This window comes from Carlito syrichta, unplaced genomic scaffold (genome assembly GCF_000164805.1).
Source record: "Carlito syrichta isolate Samal-C Ts95f unplaced genomic scaffold, Tarsius_syrichta-2.0.1 Scaffold307033, whole genome shotgun sequence".
Lineage (NCBI taxonomy): Eukaryota > Metazoa > Chordata > Mammalia > Primates > Tarsiidae > Carlito > Carlito syrichta.
Genome location: NW_007251129.1, coordinates 162,913 through 183,919, shown reverse-complemented (window position 1 = coordinate 183,919; position 21,007 = coordinate 162,913). Strand labels below are relative to the sequence as shown.

Sequence of the window (21,007 nt, the reverse complement as noted above, 5' to 3'; positions counted from 1 at the left end):
AGGATTAAAACTTCAAAGGACTAAACAAGTGAACATGTGAAAATACCTAAGATGATGCTCCTTTCTGATTGGGTAGAGCTAATTATTCTTCTTAACTCAAAGTTCTAGTCAATTTAGAATAGTCTTCAGATCATTCTAAATCACCTGACACTTCTTACCTATAAAGGGCTGCATCATTTCACATGATTCTATGTATGTGTGTACATATGTTTCCAAACACACACAATGCTTGGAGTTAGGAATTCTGGATGAGTATACATTTTAAAAAGAATAATGCAGCCAAGCTCGGTGGCTCAGCCTGTAATCCCACGTTTTGGGAGGCTGAGGTGAGTGGATTGTCTGAGCCCACAGGTTCAAGACCCGCCTGGGCAACTTGGCGAGACCTCATCTCTACAATAAATCAAAAAATTAGCCGGGCGTGGTAGCGCAGGCCTGTAGTTCCAGCTACATGGAAGGCTGAGGCGGAAGGATCGCCGGAGCCCAGCAGGTCGAGGCTGCGGTGGCCGGGAGCGGCCACTGCACTTCAGTCTGGGAGACAAAGTGAGACTCCAACTCAAAAAAAAAAAAAAAAAAAGAATAATGCATAATTATCGTAAGGATAATTCTTCTATTTTTCCATCAACAAAAACAATTCAAATCATTCCCCCTTTTTTCCACAGTGAGCATGTATTATTTACATAACCAGGAAAAATAAATACTGCTTTTAAAAAAAAGACATTTCTTAGAATAAAAGAAAGAAAACTTCTTTCACCCACATTGCATTTTCCATGCTAAATATGCCATATCATCAACTTCAAACTACATTAAGCTATAGAAGATGAGTAGATTTGTTGGAAACAAGGCAAAAATGCTCATTAAATTGGAATATACCTATTTAATAACATATTTTAAAATATATTTTTTTAAATGTTCATTTTCTGGATCATCCAGAAATATTAATCAGAAGGAAATGATTGTATTAAGCATGAGAACCATATTCTTTTGATTTTAAAATGGTTCTTCAAAACCAATATGAATCCATCAATTCATGGCACCTCTTCTCAATCTAAATCTGTGAAAATGCAATATACTTGGATTTTTGTCCCAGGAAAAAGGTCTCACTCAGACTCAAAGCATAGCATGCACGCTCTAGCAGAGGGGAAATTCCCATAGCAGCTGTGCAAACACGAAGACTCACCTGGACCTTGGCTGACATCTGTGGCAGCATTTTCAAAGGGAGGGAAAGGGAGAGGAGAGAGGGGGAGAGAAAGGAAGAAAAGCATTAGCAGCACACACACACAGTGCAATGTGCCCTTGCATGACTACCAAGTTCATGCAAGCCCCCAAAGGTGCTCAGTTTCGGAGCACTGAATTCCACCATCACCCAAAAACCACCCATGCAAGCCGAGGGACCAAGCTCCCTTTCCACTGTGCATGTAACAAGAAAGGTAGGCATCACATCTGTCCGGAAAGACATCCTCCTGGAATCAGATAGGGCTCCCAAGAGCCAAGCAGACTGGAATCCTGTAAGAATATTGGTTAAAATATTCTGGTTGATTTCTGCACACCGACACCAAAGCAAATTCTCCTCCTCTCCAGACACCAAACTCTGGACAGGAAGTCAAGCAAGGTTTCCCAGCAGAGAGAAAAATTAGTAATAAACCACTCCCTGGAGGAAAAAAGAAAAAGAGGCATAAGAATTAAGAGTAAGTTGCAGCATTATTTACCACACGGGAATGAAGGACACAATATCACAGTGTTTACAATTCCCTCCTTCCTCAGTATTCCAGTGACCATCCTTCCTCACAGATAGCAGTGTGTGTATGAGATTGTGTGCGAGTAGATCATTCACCACATAGATGGAAATCCCGCCGCCCCTTTTAATTTTTCTCCTAGCTTTTCGCCCCATCATTAATGACAGGAATTGCCATTTGAAATTGCTTTTGACAACTACAAATAAACAACCAAACCTGGAAAGGTTGACATTTGAATTAAGCCAATGAACTTTCACAAATTGAAGAATGGTTCATTCCTATCAGCTCCATGAACACAATCTCCTCCTCCTCCCCTCAGATGGGAAAAAGAATTGTGCTAGGGACAGACAACCTAGCAGCCCAAGGCATTGTGTTGTTGTTGTTTTTTTAATAAAGATATGGGGTACATTTCAGGGTTAGGTATAGAAACATTAATCATTAATCATCCTTGTTGATGAGGTATGCCCCTCCCTCCCCTAGCAGTTTCCCTCAACTGCCAAAACCATTGTTAAAACCCCTAGACCTGACCTGACAGGCTACACTGCAGCAGAAAAGGACTCAAGGGCTGCTTCAGGACACCACTGACTGTCCAGGCAATCCTGGATAATTCACGTAGAATCACTGAATGGTGGATGTGGAATAGCCATAGACACGAATTAGCAAGTCTAATTCTTTTATGTTAAGATTTAATCCTAGCACTTCGGAGACTGAGGCAGAGGATCACTTGAGGCCAGGAGTTTGAGACCAGTCCAGACAACATAGCAAGACTTCATCTTTGCAACAAAATAAAAAATTAGCTGGGTGTGGTGGTGTGTGCCTGTTGTCCCAGCTACTCAGGAGGCTGAGGCAAGAGGATTGCCTGAGTCCAGGAGTTCGAGGTCACAGTGAGCTGTGATCACACCACTCTAGCTTGGTCAACAGAGCAAGACTCTGTCTCTAGATAAATTTTTTTAAAATGTTTGAGATGGAGGGTGATAGAGGCTGAGAGGCTTGCCCTCAGTCACACAGCTAGCTCAGTGACAGAGCCTAGAAAGGATCCCAGATATCTGGAATCTCATCCAGTTCAACATACTGTCAACTGAGGCATAGATCCCTCAAGGGTGCATGGGACCCAGATTCAGTTTGCAGGTGGAAGTGATCACCCTGAAGTCACAGAGAAGCTGGCTGAGAGTCTCCCAGCTGCCCCATGAGTAGGTCCTGGCTTATCCTCCAGGCCTCTAATTTGCTGTCTGAACAAGGTCAGTCACGCTTTCCATGCCAATGATGAAACACCTGCAGTCAGACGTGTACTTGTACTCCAGTGCGTCCCTAGGGCTCTTTTCTCAGGAAAACTCAGGCGCTTCCAGGAGGGGCACACCCACAGTCACAATTTCTCCAGTCCATGCCCTGCATCCCCTAGAAGCTGTATCTGCCCAAGAAAATTTCTAGAAAGCTCTGAATCATTTCCCAGCCATACCCCCTTTTAGGTTTTCTGGTGAGTCAGACTTAGGGGTGAGTGGCAAGAAGAGAAAAGGGGTGAAATAGAAGAGGTGGGGAGGGAAAACATGCAGCATAAATAACTAAGCAGGGCTACTAACTGCAACTGATGGATTACCTACAAAAGCAGTCGTTAAAATAGCCCTTCATTAAGCAGGATATCAAAGTATTTACATGTGGTGGAGGCCTGTGGAAGGTGTTTCAACACCATTGCTCATACAAACACGCTCTTTGAGGACACCAAGACCCAGGAAGACAGAATTCCTTGGAACGCCAAAGGTCCTGGGAACCCCAAAAATACTGTTTACTTGCCCATTTGGGGACATGATTACAATCTTCAACTTTAGAGACAAACACATCTGGGTTCAAATCCAGCCTGTTTTGTGGCCTTGGACCTATCATTGAACTTCTAAGAGTCATTTTCCTCAGTCATAAAATGAGAATAATAATAGAAGCTCCCTCGGGGGGGCGTTAGGAGAATTAAATGAGATTAAATGCTTGTAAAGCACTGAACTCAGAACAAGACAAATGCTGCATAAGCGTTAGCTGCTCTGATTGTGATCACTTTGAATTACCAGAGATGGAAGTACCAAAGATATTGACCAGATGGCTCACTGGAAACTCCAAGAGACCACAGGAATGAAGCCAGTGATTTTGGTTCAGCTCTCCTATTTGTGGATAAGGACATCTACTCCAGCTCGCCCCTGGCTCTAGTTCTTCTTCCCTCCCCCCAATCCTCCATGTGAAGTTGGAGGTAGGAGATGAACAGAAGCAAAGGTTAAAACAAATTACAAGCCAGGTTCGGTGGCTCAGCCTGTAATCCCGCGCCTTTGGGAGGCTGAGGTGAGTGGATTGCCTGAGCCCACGGGTTCGGGACCCGCCCGGGCAGCGAGACCTCATCTCTACAATAAATCAAAAAATCAGCGGGGCATGGTAGTGCATGCCTGTAATTCCAGCTACTTGGAAGGCTGAGGCAGAAGGATCGCCGGAGCCCAGCAGGTCAGGTCTGCGGTGACTGGGAGCAGCCACTGCACTCCCGTCTGAATGACAGAATAAGACTCCATCTCAAAATAAATAAATAAATAACAAATTACATTCTTATTTCTTTTGTTTTCCCTCCTTAAGCCTCAACCTGGCATAGTTCTAGTCCTGTGCATAAAAATATAGCATCTGATCTTGTCAAAGAGGGACAACAATGTCACCAAGAAAAAAATCCCGAGATCAAGGTCCAAGCTCAGTTCCTAGCTGTGCCACTGACCTGGAGGCAGTTCTGAGCATTATATCAATGCTAGCAATAGAGACTCAGTGTTACCAGGCCCCTGTTCCAAGAAGCAGTGAGTGACCCAAATTTCTGGACTCAATTCTGACGAATAAATGGTGAAGGTGGGAGATAGATGGGGGGTGGGGAATGATTGGAAGGTGTGGATCAGAACTTGACAGTGTCCACGTGCCGTACTGTCTGGACACATCCTTTTCTTCTTGAAACAAACCTCAGCTGTCTTTCAGGGAACATCTTTAACCCATGTGGTTTGGTAGAGGTGATCCCCCCACTGCCACCTTAACTCCAACAGTAGTCATATAACTCAGGTTCAGTCATAGAAATAATTCTTCTGGATCCAATAATTGACTCAGGAGCAGACATGTGACCCAAGCCCAACCAATGAGAGTTTTCCCAGGGAATTTTACTAGAAGTATCAGGAAATAGGATGCTCTTTTCTCTCTGGAGCTGTTAGGTTCCAGCTTTTTTTACCATATGGAGACAGCTTGCCTGAGAATGAGGCCAACATAGAATAAATCAAAGTTCCTTAATTTAGTAAGGGGCTTAAGACAAACCTAGAATCAAATCCCAACTCTGCTCCTCCGTCCATAGGCAAGTGCCTTAGCTTCTCTGAGACTCAAACTTCCCATGTGTAAATGAAGATACTAATAAGTATCTATTTCAGTGAGTTGTATCAATGGAGATAATCTATTTACCATTCAATACATATTAACTGAGCACTTATTATAGGCCAAGACCCTGCTTTAAACATTGGGGATACAAGCAGTAAATGAAACAGACAATACTTTTAGGTTTTTAATGAGGATATAAACAATAAAACATAGACATATAATATCAAATAGTGATTAGTGCCATGAAGAAAGGAAAAGTAGAAAAAGTACCAGTAGAAAAAGGCCCCCATTTTAGAGAAGGTCTTTTAAGGAAGTAATAGTTGAGCTTACACCTAAAGAAGATGAGAAATGCTTTCACATATACCTGACAAAGACTGCCCAAGCAGGGAAATAACAAATGCAAAGGCTCTAGGTAGAACCTGCTCAGTTAATTACTTGTACTGTTATGATAGAAAGTCCAAGGCTCACATTACCTGGCAATTTCCCTCTCCCATCTTCCTAGCTCTATCACTCACACACAGTCCTTAGCAGATAACAGGTATTAAAAAAAGAAAACTAAACTAAGGTGGGGGAAAATCCTGATGAAAACCAACTCTGGCCCAGTTGTAGCCGCCTCCCTTAGGACTACCATGCTCCCACCAGGGGGAGCAAAACAGAAAAGAAAGCATTGGAAACCTGCCGCCCCCTTCACCCACTCCCTTCAGCATCACAACCAGGGAAGTAGTAAACTAGGACATCCCCACCTCCAATCAGATCCCTACAGACACACAGTGCATTCAACAACAACTTCAGCCACAAGTGCATACACTTAGCATGGCTATTCTCAGGCTCAAAGGAAACAGCTTCCTGCAGTTTGGGGGACCTGGTTTTTCTAACTATAGGAGAACAAGAAATAACCCTCCAGCTACCGCCGTTGCACTTGCAGAGGCCAGCTCAGCCAGAGGAGTCCTCCCACCTCACCCTTCCTTTGGACTAGATCACCTGAGAGGTGAGAGTCTGAGACTCCCCTCACTTGCCACTTCAACCCCCCACTTCATGCCTCTGGAGAAGCTTTGGCAGGCGTGGGGCAGGCTGCACAGCCAGCCTCCTAGAGGCGAGTCCCAGCCAAGTCTTCAGGGACCCCACCTGGTGAACTCTGCCTTGAGTCTGACCTATTTTCTAGGAGAGAAAATAGAATATAGATTTGAATGCAGTGGCACTCTGGAAAACTACAGGCCCAGCAGTGTGATAAAATAAAACAGCAGGAGGTAGCTGAGGAAGTGCTGGCACTGGTGAAGATGCCACCTTCCCAGATCAATCTTGTCTGGTGGTCATCTGCCTTTTCTTCTGCAGTTTGCCCCCTGTTTTGTCTACTAAAAACCTGATACACATGTGCCTAGACACACGTATCGACATATATATTTCCTCTGGCCAGACCTGGGGCTTATGCTGTTCCCCCATGCCCAGACCCTAGCCTGTAATAACAGCGGCAGCCACAGGTTACTCTACAGAGCGAGTTCTGGTGTTGACGGCTTCAGACATGAGGAGGCACCAAGGCCAGGAGTCAGAAGCACCGGCAGCTGTATCCCAGGTACACCTTTCTTGCCATGTGACCACAGAAAGGGCTTTTGGTTTATTTTTATCACCCTCTTGTCCTCTCTTACATGAAAGTAATAAAATTACCAGCTAACATGGCTTTCTGCGTGCCAGGCTCTGGTCTAAGCTCCTCGCGACAACCCTGTGAGGTAGAACTCGCACTATACTCATTTTAAAGATAAGGAAACTGAGGCACAGAAAGTTTAGGTAATTGGCCCAAAGTCACACCACCTACAGAGCCAGAGCCTGTAGCCCTGGCAATCCAGCTGTGGACTCTCCTCTCCCTCTGTCAATTACCATGCTGGCACCACCACCCTATCAGAGGGTGAATGTGAGGATAAGATGGGAGAAAAGTAGTACTAATCATCAGAAAGCTTGCATTTATCAAGTGTTTGTGCTGGGCACCATGCCAAGTACTTTATATACATCATCTTATTCAGTCCTCACCACAACCCTAAAAAGTGGGAATGCTACTCATCCCATTTTACAGATAAGGAAAGTGAGACCCACAGAGGATGCTCTAACATCCTTCTGTATCTATACCCCTCAGGCTCAGTAGCACATCAGATAAGGGTCAAGCTGTGTTTCTGAACAAAAGAACCAGGATAGGCACCACATGATCCATGGAGCACCAAATTTGGGATAAGAATACTGGTCATCTCACAGAAGTGAGGAAAAAATATTGCCTGGGGCAGAGAGAAGGGGTCAAATAAAGTCTGACCATAGGCCTAACCAGTCGGAGCCCCTGACGTGGGCTATAGGCATTAGAGAGACTTGCTCTGTTCCTTCTGCAGCCACATGCCAGCCCAGGAACTGAGGAGTCCCCAGGTCAGATGGATATTTCCAGCAACACCTGTCCCCCACCCTTCTAGAATATGCTCTGGTACCCAGAATTTCTTGCTCTATTGTCCTAAATCCACATGGGCTTCTTCCCCTGGGTCCATTCTCCCAAAGCAGACCAGTCCACTGGTGTGTGTACTTGAGAGTCAAGAAGGGGCCAGGGGGAAGCTGTGTGCATGAGCTATAGACTTTCACAGTCTAGGGTGCCTACACGGACGGGCACAAGGGCCTTGAGAGTAGAAAGGCTGGCCACGGCCTCCATGTAAACTCTTGTCCCAGGTTCTCGGATGTCAGGGCACACCTTTCACTGCCCTTCCCCTGAGGATTTCATGAGCCATAACCTTAGGATGGGAAAGAAAAGCAAAGACTGCACCTCCCCAATGGCCTATCCACTCTTGCCCCCAGGGAGAATGAGCACAAGGTTTTCCCTTCTTCTCTAAGAACAAACACAGAAACCATTTTTGAGTTAAGAACTAAAGCAAACTTCCAGTCGCGAGAAGGCTGGGTTTCCGGCGTTCCAGTGCTCTTTCTGGCTCTCAGTGTCTGAGCTCTTCAAACACAGGAAGAGTTGTCTCCACAAAAGGCTGTTGGTGTTAGATTTATCCCCGACATGAGGGTTCATTTATCTGCCTTCGTGGAGGACTGAGCCCAGAGCCCTGGTGCTGTTTGCTTTTGTTCTTTGATGCTAATAACTCCGAATTGCAGGATGGAGAGGCTGCCACGGCTGTGTCGGGCGCCAGCCAGCCTGGGCAGGCAGCGGCCAGGAAGCGAACTAGAAGCCCCAAGGAGGGTAGTTCTGTGGTCCAGGTCACTGCTATGCCCCACCACCTTCAGGGAGAGAAAAAAAATCTACTTGTTACAGATATGAACTGAGATCAGCATAGTTTTTTATTTTATTTTTAAATTTTTAGGGGTTTTGAGTACAGACATAGGGGTCAGGTAGTCTGGGATTGGAATACTGCCTTTGCCACTTGTCACTAAAAATATTTTTTGAGGCCAGGCACAGTGATTCATGCCTATAATCACAGCACTTTGGGAGGCTGAAGAGGGAGGATTGCTTCAGCCCAGGAGTCTGGGACCAGCCTGGACAACAAAGCAAGATCTTGTCTCTACACAATTTTTTTAAAAAAATTAACTGGGCATAGTGGCACACACCTGTGGTCCCAGCTGCTCAGGAGGCTGAGGAAGGATTGCCTGAGCCCAGGAGGTCAAGGCTGCAGTGAGCTGTGATCGTGTCACTGCACTCCTGCGTGGGTGATGGAGTGAGACCCCCAACTCAAAAAATAAACAAATAATTAAAATAAAAATAATTTTGGCAAATTTCTTGGTTTCATGGTCCTCTTCTGCCACATAGGAAAAATGGTAACAACGTCAGCTCTTCTAGAAGCATCCCTGCATTGCTAAAAGTCACTTCACTATGCAGAATCACACAGTAAAAACCATAGAGCTCACAGGAAAAACGGACATGGGTCCAACATCCAAAAACTTCATTAGTGACACATGATAAAAGACAGGCATCGGTCTTACACATGTTACACTGTTAAGAAATACATAAGTACTATAATAAATATGGCCCTTAAAAAAGGTCTGAAGTTTGCTCGTGCAAGTAGGAAGCTTGTGAATTATTGTGGTGTGGTGGATGGAGAACCACCTGAAATCAGACAGAAAGTTATAACATCAGATGAGGGTGGGACTCAAACCCACACAGTAACTGAAGTGGCTGGGACAGGTTTGAGATGCGTGTGTTTTGTGTGTTTATACGCCTTGGTTTGGATGGCTGCAGTTCTCTGCCTAGTGCTTCTTGTGGTCAAAACCATGCATAATCCAAAGCAGAATTATGATGCTCAAACTGTTCCCGAACATATCCATCGCATTAGAACAAATTTGCATTTTCAAGACCAGCATTAGAACTGATTGTCCCTAATTTTATGACTATTGTGAGAATTTAATGAAATGATCCATAGAAAGTGGTTAGCACAATGCCAGGCACATAGTAAACATTCAAGAAACGCATTGAAATTATTAATGCCTCTGTGGGCTTGTTGACATATCCCTTCTAAACTGAAAGGGACAAGCTGAGCTTCTACTAGCCTGTTTAAACCTTGCAAATGAAAAGCATCTCTAGCCAAACACTTCCCAGTCTTAGACCTTGAGGTTGATACCCGCAAGTCTACCATGCCTCAGGACAAAAGTTTCAGACACATCCTCAGAGTAGACAGGCACTGCCAGGGAACAGGGCTCAAATGACAGCTTCCTAGGTAAAGAAATGGATGCTGTCCTCCCCAAAGTGCATGCACCCACCCTAGAGAGGAAGACACACCTACATCTCCAACAACTCCACGGAATCAAAAGAGAAACTGACCTAGATAAGAGGACATTTCATCATCTGGTAGGACAAAAAGGAGTATAGTAGGTCCCCTACATGTGAACGAGTTCTGTTTTGAGAGCATATTCATAAGCCCAACTTGTTCATAAGTCCAACAAAAGTAGCCTAGGTACCCAATAGGTTTATAATGCTTTTCACACAAATAATACAAGCAGTAAAGTACACAAAAGTACTACTATTGTTAGAAGATACACGCACGTGACAATGTCCATCAGACACGTGAGCTAACTTACATGACTGGAACTGTGAATGCGCATTCACATCTTTCAAAGTTCACAACTTGAAAGTTCACATGTAGGGCACTTACCGTACCTCACAGGAAGGGAAAGAAATCCATCAATCTCTATGCTGGAAAACACCCTAGAGACAGACAGCTTCAGCTTCCCCATCTCCTCCAGAAAGCACAGGATTTAAAAGGCAGGTTCTGGAGTTAGGTAGACTTGGATGAAAATCTTGGCTCTACCACACACATGTGCTCAGGCGGGCTAACTAACTTCTCTGAGACCTAACTTCCCCATCTGTAAACTGGGGATAATATATTCACCTTGTAGGACTAATATGAGGGTCATAAACAGCTAATGTATGCAAAAGCACTGGGCAAGGTGTCTGACACGGAAGAAGTACTAACTGCTATTGGCAATCATAATTATTGTATTACTTAACACCAGTGATTCCCCGAGACTGAGAATCTGCCCTCTTTTAAAGAATTCCTCCCTGAAAAGACTCCAGCTCCTAAGAGTTTATGCCAACTGGCAGAATGTCCTGGAAGAAACAGGTGGGTCTCCCAGGGTCTCAGTAGAGGCGAGTTCTATTGGAAACTTTGCAATACAGTACAAAAGAGCTTTGGGAGAAGAGGCATACCACAGCTCCTCTGTAGGGGGCGCTGTTGCAGAGTGTGGAAAGAGCCCTAGATTTGGATCAGAGCCCTGGTGTGACACTTGGTTTTCCTAGCTTTTTAAAATTGTGGTAAAGTTCACATAACATAAAATGGACTCTTGTAACCATCTTTAAGTGCACAGTTCAGTATTAAGCACATTCGCAATGTTGTACAATCAACACCACCATCCATCTCTAGAACGCTTTTCATCTTGCAAAACTGAGACTCGATACCCTTTAAACACCAACTCCCCTTTCCCTCCTCCACACAGCCCCAACAACCACCTTTCTACTTTCTGTCTCTATGAACTTGACTACTCTAGTTACTCCATATATAAGTGGAATGATACACTGTCCGTCTTTTTGTGACTGGCTTATCTCATTTCGCATAATGTCCTCAGGGTCCATTCATGCTATAATATATGTCAGGATTTTCTTCCTTTTCAAGGCTGAATAATATTCCATGTGTATATATTCCACAACTCGCTTTCAGAAGCCCTAGTTTTGAGGCCTGACTTTCCAGCCTCGTACCAGGGTTGTGGCATTGGGTAACGTAGCCTCTCTGGACCTCACTTTCTATATGCCTGACTTGTGGGATTAATGATATGAATTACACGACCAGGATCCTGGAAAGTCTGAAGGAGACCATGAATGTGGAAGTGCTTTATAAACCACAAAGTTCTGTGTCAGTCATCTATTCATTCCAAAAATATTAATCAAGGGGCAATTCCTTATTAGCCATCATGCTAGATCTCAGTGTCAAAAAAAAAGGATTAAGGGAATCCCTATTTACAACAATATCACAAAAGAAAATTTAAAAACATGACCCAGAAGACAGCTACAGGGATTATTATTGTATATACACACAATACAGCTGCCAGTGCCTGGCATATAGGAGGCCTTCAGTAAATGGCAGGATTATAATGTATAATATAATATATGTATTACACACACACACACACACACACACACACACACACACACACACATACACACACACATACGGTGCCAAAAAATATATACGCATTTTAAGAAAGGAAAAAAACTGTATTAAAATTGTGATACTCAATATATACCTGCCTGTCACATAGTTATGCAAGCATTTGAGCAACGTCATTCTACACATTGCTACCATAATCAATTCAACTTCGTAAAGCAATATATAGATGACAGCTCTTAAAAATATGCATACATTTTTGACACCCCGTGTGTGTGTGTTTGTGTGTGTGTATATAACTCATTTAATCCTACTGATGTAGATTCTGTTGTTATCCTACTTAACAAACAAGGAAACTAAAGCCTAGGGTAGTTAAAATCCCCAAGTCCACTCATCTCTTCAATAATCCCCAAGATTTGAACTCAGATTTCTCCGACTGCAAAGATCTCTTCCTTCCCATAGTACCATCCCTCCATGCCCAATTATTTCTTCCCTCATGAGTCTACCACCCAAGTCTATCATCCTTTGGAACACGAAGGCAAATTTCAAGAAATAGACGTGGGCTTGCCAAGACCAGTGTAAAGTTGACAGAAAGAACTATTGGTCATGAAGTGTTTCTCAGTGTTAGGTGCACTGTTATAGTCACAACATCTGCTGCTGGGTTGGATCTTAGGAAGCAGACTTCAGTGAAAGGATTATAACTTCAAGCAACACATTCAAAACTGAATTCCGTAAAAAATACAACATCCAGCAAGATGTGAACAGGTGTTCTTTGCAAAGGAAAGAAAGTATGTGGTCCCATAAATTTAGAAGACATTGAGTTGAAAAAAAAAGGAGAAGAAGGGACTGGATGTGGTGGCTCACGCCTGTAATCCCAGCACTTTCGGAGGCTGAGGCAAGAGGATTGTCTGAGCTTAGGGGTTTGAGATCAGCCTGGGCAACTTGGTGAGACCTCATCTCTACAATTAAAAATATAGATATATTAGCCGGGCATGGTGGCACGTGCCTGTAGTTCCACATACTTGAAAGGCTGAGGTGGAAGGATCACCTGAGCCCAGCAGGTTGAGGTTGTGATAGCCATAATCGTGCCACTGCACTCCAGCATGGGCAAACCAATGAGACTAAAAAAAAAAAGGTAGTCAAATATCCCAAGACTTCAGAAACCCTCATCTGTACTAAGATACACCATGAAGTCCCAGAAGAGATTTAACCCATAGGAAATATATATATTTGGGGGGGAATTAATGAACACTTTTACCCAAATAAAACACCTAGTAACACCACACAGAACACAGTTTTAGAGAGGCTGGCTCTGAGGTTCTCCAAAAAAGCTGAGAAGGCTTACAATTTACCATAAGCCTTATCCTCACTCTTTTTTGCTTTCATACTGAGCCTTTGTGTCTGGTTCAATTCAAAATAGCTAACATTCGTTGACCACTTACTACATACCCTACATCAGCTTAGGCACTGAAGACACAAAAAGACCACCTGCAGTCAGTCATCAATCTGATAAACTAGAGAGCACCCCACGTAGATAGGGTGACCCTACATGGCCTCAACTGTCACACTTAGCACTAATGTAGGATTTAGGGTTGACAGAGAATGCCTCTTTTCCCGGAGAAATCCTAAAGTGGTCCCCAGAGAATGGACAGCAACAACTAAGTGCAGAGAAATCTTGTGTAAGAACATTTCACCATACCTGGCCAGTGGTCAGATGGACACTCCTAAGGGTTAGGCTTCCCAGGAGGCATGTAGAAAGCGGCAACTTTGTAATTCATTATGTGACCTTAGATAAGTACCGTGTTAAGAAAGAGTTTAAGATTGCATATGGGCTTGATATGAAAAAAAAGATCATTATTGATTAGCAAGCAGTGTCTTTCGTGAGCTTGAACAAAAGGGGTTACCTACTAGCTCAAGTCAGCATTCAATGGAATGCTTCCCGAAGGACCTCACCCTGAGAGAAGGAGTTTCCGGTGACCTGGGGACCCCCAGAAGAAAGCAAGCAGCCCTACTAGAGGGCTCTCTCATGTTTTAGTCCCTTGGCAGCTTTTCAGATTCCTCCGTACGCTTCCCTTTCTCTCATTTTCAAAAAATGAACAAGACTGATTTCTTTTCCTTTGTAAAGTAAGGGGGTGTTGAGATGCTCTGAAGGAATCTTTTTTGGGTCTAAGAACCAGGCATATAGTCTGCTAATTAGTTCCAGTCCCATTCCGAAGGGATGGGATGATTCTGCAGGCTTTTCCAGAGGAAGCTCAGAACCTCTTGCAAAGAGACATTCTACTTCCAGAAACCACAGAGATCAAGCAAGGAGGGGGTCCCTAAAAATAACAACACATTTCATATATCAATAATGGGCTTTTCTAGTTTTAACTGAAGTTGTTATTAATCACCATTTTTATCTTGTAACTTCTGAGGTGCAGTACTACAATTAAAAACAGCTTAGTCCAGACGCGGTGGTTCCCAGCACTTTGGGAGGTAAAGGTAGGAGGATTGCCTGAGTCCAGGAGTTCAAGACCAGCTTGGACAACATAGCGTGAACTTGTCTCCACAAAAAAAGTTTGAAAACTTAGCTGGGCATGATGGCACATGCCTATAGTCCCAGCTACTTAGGAGGCTGAGGTGGAGGTATTGTCTGAGCCTAGGAGGTTGAGGCTGCGGTGAGCCATGCTGGTGCCACTGCACTCCAGCCTGGGCAACAGTGTGAGACCCTAGAATTGTTTCAGAGAGAATAGAGGAAAAGCAGAGAATTTCCGAAGTAGAAGGGTCTTAGGATGTCAAGTAGGTCTATCCTTTCACAGATTCAATCCACTGATATACATTCATTGTACATCATCTGTGTCACAGGGACTGTGCTGGGCGCTAGGGTGCTGGCAGATGAAACAGACAGACACAGGTCTTGCACTGTGAAAGCTCAGAGTGCAAGCTGGGGAGATGGGCCACAAATAATCAGACAGACAATTAGTGAATTAAAATTGTGATCAGTGCCATTGAGTCGTGCAGGATACTCTGAGACACAGAAGAAAAACCATAAACCTGAGAGAGGGTAATTAACATGTCTACCCAGCTAAACGATGTCGGGGCTGAAACCAGAATTCAGGTCATTACTCTTCCCACTGTGCCACTGCTGGGGTCCCAGTGCCCTCACAGAGTGTCTGGGAGGAAAAAAACCAGCATCCAGAGTACAGTGGTAGCAAACAGGAAAGTAAAGCCTCATCTCTGAGGCTTTTGTGGAGAAACAGCGTGAACTTGGAGATTTACCTGTGAGCCTGGACACTCTCTCATGCCTGTTAGCAGTGGGAAATGGTTTTAACTATCCTGCAGTCGGAGGTCCTAAATGCTATCACCTTCCACGATCAGAACACAGAGGAGACAGGGGAGCCCTGACAACTGGAATTAAAATGGGCAGAGGATTGGTGGTGTAGACTCACCACACTGGTTGAGCTCTAATCTAGCTGCTGTGCTTTGCTTTGGAATTAATCAAACAAATCCCTTGATAAATCTAAGGCCATTATTAGACAACACTAATATCCCCCTTAGAGTAATCTAGACAAATACAGTCGGGAGGTGGAGGGTCCAGAGCAGCTGGAAAACCACCACTTTCCTGTTTGTACACATCCACACAAGAACACGTGCACAGCGCTGCGCCCCCCCCCCCCACCACCACCCATCCCCACCCCCAGGTGTCCACTCCCAACAGCACCCTCGGCTTCTGCCCTGATTGCTCCAGGCAAGGGGAATGAGCTGCAGGATGGGAGAACAAGGCCTGGCCTCCCTCCCCTCCCCAACTCTGCCACTGACCTAATTTTCCACAAGAGAGGATTTTTCCTTTTTGGTCCTGCTTGTTTGTAAATCATGCCACCCCAGCGCACACACAGCTTAAGGCAGGCCTAGCGAGGAAGCAGGGAAAAGTCAAGAGGCTTGGAACTGTGGCCCCAGCTGCCATTTCCTAGGGAGGTCAGATCAGGGGAAATTCTGTTAGCTCAAAAGAGGGGTTGGGAAGCTGAAGCTAGGAGGAAGGACCAAGATCAACCTCGTCTCAATTTCCCACTCTGATTCTGCCGTTCACTGAACAAGAGGGGCTGTCTATTCTAAAATGACCCAGCAGAGCACGGCTGCTAACTTTATATATGACCTTGAGTAGGTTCCTAAATCCTTCTGGGTCGCTAGTTCCTATAAACAACACAAAATATGTTGGCCCTCATGTTTTGACCCTTAAGTATGTTTTGGACCAGCGGCTTAGAAACTATCAGGAAAAGGACTGACTTCAGTTGCAGGAAGAAGATGTGGTTTTTTAAACTGCAAAAAACTGACCTGGAAAAAAATTAGACCTGTCAGGAAAAGAAAACCAACACAAAATAGAACTGACAGCAGCTAAAAATGCACATGGTAAAAATTTGTTATTGACTAAAAAATTGAAGGAAGAATCAAACATTCTTGACAAAATTTAGACCTGCAAATTTGATGTGAGAAGATTGAATGTGGTAGAAATCATGGTCACAAAAGAACACCCATAACAATAGAAGCTATACAGGTAAAACAGATAGGCACACAAAAAATAACTGATCAATGAATCAAATCTTCATTATAGAATCCACATGGAGTAGAATTGATCTTGTTAAAAATAATTCAGTAAGATAAAACTGCATTAAAAAAAAATAAATGGTTTAACTATGGTGAAGAGAAAACAGACTGAGGAATTCTATGACTCCACATTGTTTGCTTCTGAAAAATACTCCCCTCATAAGAATGTTCTAGTCTTTGTCTAACTTCAATTATGCCAACAAAGAGTTAAGAGGTCTCAGAGTCAAAACTGTGCAATCAAAAACATCTTGATAAATGGTGAATAAAAATAAATTGCATTATCTCAGAGTCCTGTCTAGTTGCAATTTTCTTTCTGATAAAAGATCAGAAAAATGAATAAAATTATACATATATTTTATTACTAGGAGAATATAGCATACTATCACCCACCACAGTGGTTCTCAGATTAATAAGAGTTTATTTAACCTGTAACATATTTAAAAGCAAACTTAGGCAGTTTTGGAAACTAGCAGACTTTTATATTTAATTTTAAAACTATATTTTAGGCCAGACTCGAGGCTCAGCCTGTAATTCCAGCACTTTGGGAGGCCAAGACAAGTGGATTGCCTGCGCCCGTGGGTTCAAGACCAGCCCAGGCAACGTGGCAAGACCTCATCTCTGCAATAAATAAAAAATTAGCCGGGTATGGTAGCACACACCTGTAGTTCCAGCTACTTGGAAGGCTGAGGCAGAAGGATTGCTGGAGCCCTGCAGATTGACACTGGGGTGGCCATGAGCAGTGGGTGACAGAGTGAAATTTCAACTCCAAAAAATAAAAACAAAAGCTATATTTCATATTGCCAAAAAAGAACAAAAACAACAACAAAAGATACTTATATTACTGTATTTTATTTAAAAGAATAGGCATTTAAACTCCCCCCAAATAAAAAAGCTTATCTTAGAATTTTTTAAAAATTGAATGTGACTTTACAAAAAAACTTATATTATGTTTTGTTTTTGTTTTTGGGTTTTTTTTGAGTTGGAGTCTCACTCTGTCGCCCAGACTGGAGTGCAGTGGCCACTCCCGGCCACCACAGCCTTGACCTACTGGGCTCTGGCGATCCTTCCGCCTCAGCCTTCCGAGTAGCCGCAACTACAGGCGTGCGCTACCACGCCCAGCTAATTTTTTGATTTATTGTAGAGATGAGGTCTCACCTGCCCAGGCGGGTCTCGAACCCAAGGGTTCAGGCAATCCACTCATTTTTTTTCCTGTTTTCATGAGAAGGTAAAACCTCATTCTAGCACCTTGTGTGTCTTTCTTTGTACTACTGGGTAGAGGAGGGACTGGGGAATCTATCTGTGCAGAGACTGGGCCTCCCTCAGTCTCCTCATCCATAAAATGGGAATGAAAGGTAAAGCTACTCGCAATGCCTGCCATATAGCAAGTGGCCGATAGATGTTAGCCTAAAACTCAGGAAGCAGAGGCCACTTAGAATCAGGCCCATTCCCTAGCCTCAGATTTCACCCCTACTCCTCCTTGCTGAGAATTCTTTAGAGGTTCTGGAATACAAACAACAACAACTGAACAACAACTGAAGAGCATGGATTGATCAGGGCAACCTCCCATCCCTCTTCATGGACCCAGAAAACACACTGTGGCTGGTGGGAGGGCCTGGGGGCAGGACTGAGACCTTAGCAGTAGGAAGGAAGGGCAACTGTTTGGAACTTGTCAGGCTGATCTTTCTGCTGTGGGTGGGAGCCATGGGAGGTGTGGCTATTTGAAGAACAGGTTTCTCTAGGCTGGAGGCAAATGACACCCACTATGGCTTTCTTGTCCCAGCCAATTTTCATTTTCACCTTCTCCACAAGGAACTTTTTTTAGATAGAGATTCTACCCTCATCCTCACCTCCAAGATTCTGATCTCTAGAGGGAGGTGTCCATGTGTATGCCCACTTCACAGACAAGATCAACTGCCCTCATGCTATCACACTGACAGCTTATCTCTTTCCCCATCCCTAGACAGTCTTCCACCCACCCACTCATCTATCCATCCAACCATCCATCCATCCATCCATCCATCTGTCCATCCTTCCTCTGTCTATTCATCCATCCATCCACCCAACCATCCATCATATATCCATCTATCCATCTGTCCATCCATCTATTATCTATCATCCATCTATATATCCATCTACCCACCCATTGATCCATCTACCCATCCGTCTATCCATCCACCTATCCATCCATCATACCTACCAGCCATATTCCCAACAAATACATAAAAGTGAATAACATTGTTCCTGCCAATCTTGTCTTTCATCCAAGCAAGTGACAATGAGCACATACAGCCCTGTGCCATTGCTTTCTCCCTGTTTCTTCTCACTTTGGGATGTCATCTCCTCAGAGAAGCCTCCCTGGCTGTTCTTGTTTTCATAGATCTCCCACCTTGGTTTTTTTTGTTTGTTTTTTTTGCCTTCAACAGCATTCATCACAAGTAACTATACATTTATTTGTTATATCTTCCATAGAACAATCTCCACTCATGTGTAGGTTCTTTGCAGACAGGCAACATAGTTGACTGTGCTTGGTGATGGATGTGCTTTTGAATTAATCAATTCTCCTTAGCCGCCTACCTTTTTTCAGCGTGATGTAGGGGAATGGATACTAGGCTGGGAGTCAGGGTACCTGGGTTCTAGTCCCAGTTCCCAGCCACTTGCTAGCTGAGTGGCCCATCGTAAGTCCCCTTGCCTCTCACAGTTTCATAAAAGGAGGTTGGATTGTGATGCATAAGAGGGAGAAGAGGCAATAAAATGCATGTGTTGGGGGCAAATGTATACTGAAATAATATTCATTTTATAATTTAATACAAGTAAAAGATTTTCACCAAAGCTTGACCAAAAAAAAAAAAAAAATGGGACTATACTAACAAACTAACAACAAAAAATTACATGGGGGTCATATTTAAAAAGATGGAGGGGTTCTAAGATTCCAGTCCAAGTCATCCATGGTTCATATCCATTTCAGTGATGGCCCATGGGATGGAACAGACACTAGGAGAAGGAGGGGCTCAGGCAGTTTGTATGTCTCCCTTTGCAGAACATGTGGCTGAATTCAGATCAGAGCAGAGCAAAAGCAGTCACATATAGGAGAAGGAGAAGGTCGGAAGATGAGTGAGTGAATAAGACAGGCAGGTCCCTGCATGCCAGAGACACCCCGGCTGGCCAAGCCAAGAACCGGTTTGGATCACCGACAGCCACACTAGCCACCATTCAACACCAGACTCAACAGAAGGTAGCAGAGAGAAGTGAGTAAGAGTACAAACTTCACGTCGACCATCCGGCTCTTTTCTTAGGCAGGTAGATCGCTTCTCTCTTCAACCACAACTCATCTATAAAACCAGGAAAACCGCCTACTCCCTCCCTGGCAAGTATGACTGGGAGAATGAAAGTCACATATGCGTAGTAAGCGCTCCATGAAAATTAGTTAACCATCATCACTATTAAATTTACTCCATCAAAATAAGCAGCTGATAAATCATAAGATTTGCATGAAATCAAAATGCATCATCAAGACGTACTTAGAAGCATGAGTCAACTAGGTACTCACCCCAGAAGTCTCAGTCCCAAGTCTACTGGCTCTGCTTGCAGCCCTCAGCCAGCAGTCCCAGGCTAGGAGGACCAGCCTGAGAACTGCAATTCCAGGAAAAGCCCTGGCCCTCCTGTGGCTCCATGGAGTGTCTTAGTCACACCCCTGAACTTCACAGCATCTTTGTTCTGCCAGGCGTGAAGAGGGACCCCTAAACCCATGGAAGCGACTGTCATGCTACGCGTCTCCTTGAGAAGTACCCATGACTTTATGACTCCTTGGTTAATTAAGGTGGATATGCCTGTCCTGCTCACCACAGTAGTGCTCCCTGTTGCTGGAGGTAGAAAGAGGGGCCTTTCGAATATCACCGGGTTTTGGTAAGAGAGTTCGTGCAAGCATGCCTGTCCACAAAGGCTCTGTTTCTTGGTACCTGAACACGCCAGCTGGGCCCCTAACACCTCAATTTCTTCTGCTTAGGAAAACGAAGGCATTCCCCCTCCTCCCTCAGCTCCCCATTCTGACTTACGCTAGATAAGCAACTTCAGATTGCTGAACAGCAACACACAACACAGCTGGGTGAAGATTCCTGTGTCCTGAAATTCCTGGAAAACTGCAAGGCAGAGCAGGCATTCTGGAGCACAGACACAGCCTCCACCCCCTGCCCTGGAGAGTCAGAGGCAGGAGAAAGGCAGCAGTAGACGACAACCAGAGCCTCAATTTCCTTAAGAATGTATTCTGCTGCTTTTCCAAGCACCCCATGAGTTTAGGGGTCCCTCTTCATGCCTGGCAGAACAAAGATGCTGTGAAGTTCAGGGGTGTGACTAAGACACTCCATGGAGTCACAGGAGGGCTAGGGCTTTTCCTGGAATTGCAGTTCTCAGGCTGGTCCTCCTAGCCTGGGACTGCTGGCTGAGGGCCGCAAGGCAGAGATGTAAAAAACCTCAAGTGGTGGGGCAATTTGGGAGGCCAAGGGGGGAGGATTGCTTGAGGTTGGCAATTCAAGACCAGCCTCAGCAAAATAGTGAGATCTCGTCTCTACAAAAAAATTTTTTTTTTAATAGCCAAGCATGGTGGTGTGTGCCTGCAGTCCCAGCTACTAGGGAGGTTGAGGCTGAAGGATCGCTGAAGTCGAGGCTGTGTTGAGCCATGATCATGCCACGGCAATCCTACCTGGGCAGCAGAGTGAG

The 21,007-nt window shown here is 44.3% G+C and overlaps 1 protein-coding gene across 1 annotated transcript in view; it reads right to left on the bottom strand.

The window, feature by feature from the left end:
- The window catches only part of LOC103266161 (neurexin-3), a gene marked incomplete at its 3' end in the record, with an annotated part of 585,480 nt that overhangs the window by 549,304 nt on the left and 15,169 nt on the right, over positions 1–21,007 (bottom strand). The window contains exon 2 of the mRNA XM_021715390.1: positions 1,178–1,195. Coding sequence (XP_021571065.1) covers positions 1,178–1,195 — 18 coding nt within the window. The remainder of the gene's footprint in view (positions 1–1,177; positions 1,196–21,007) is intronic.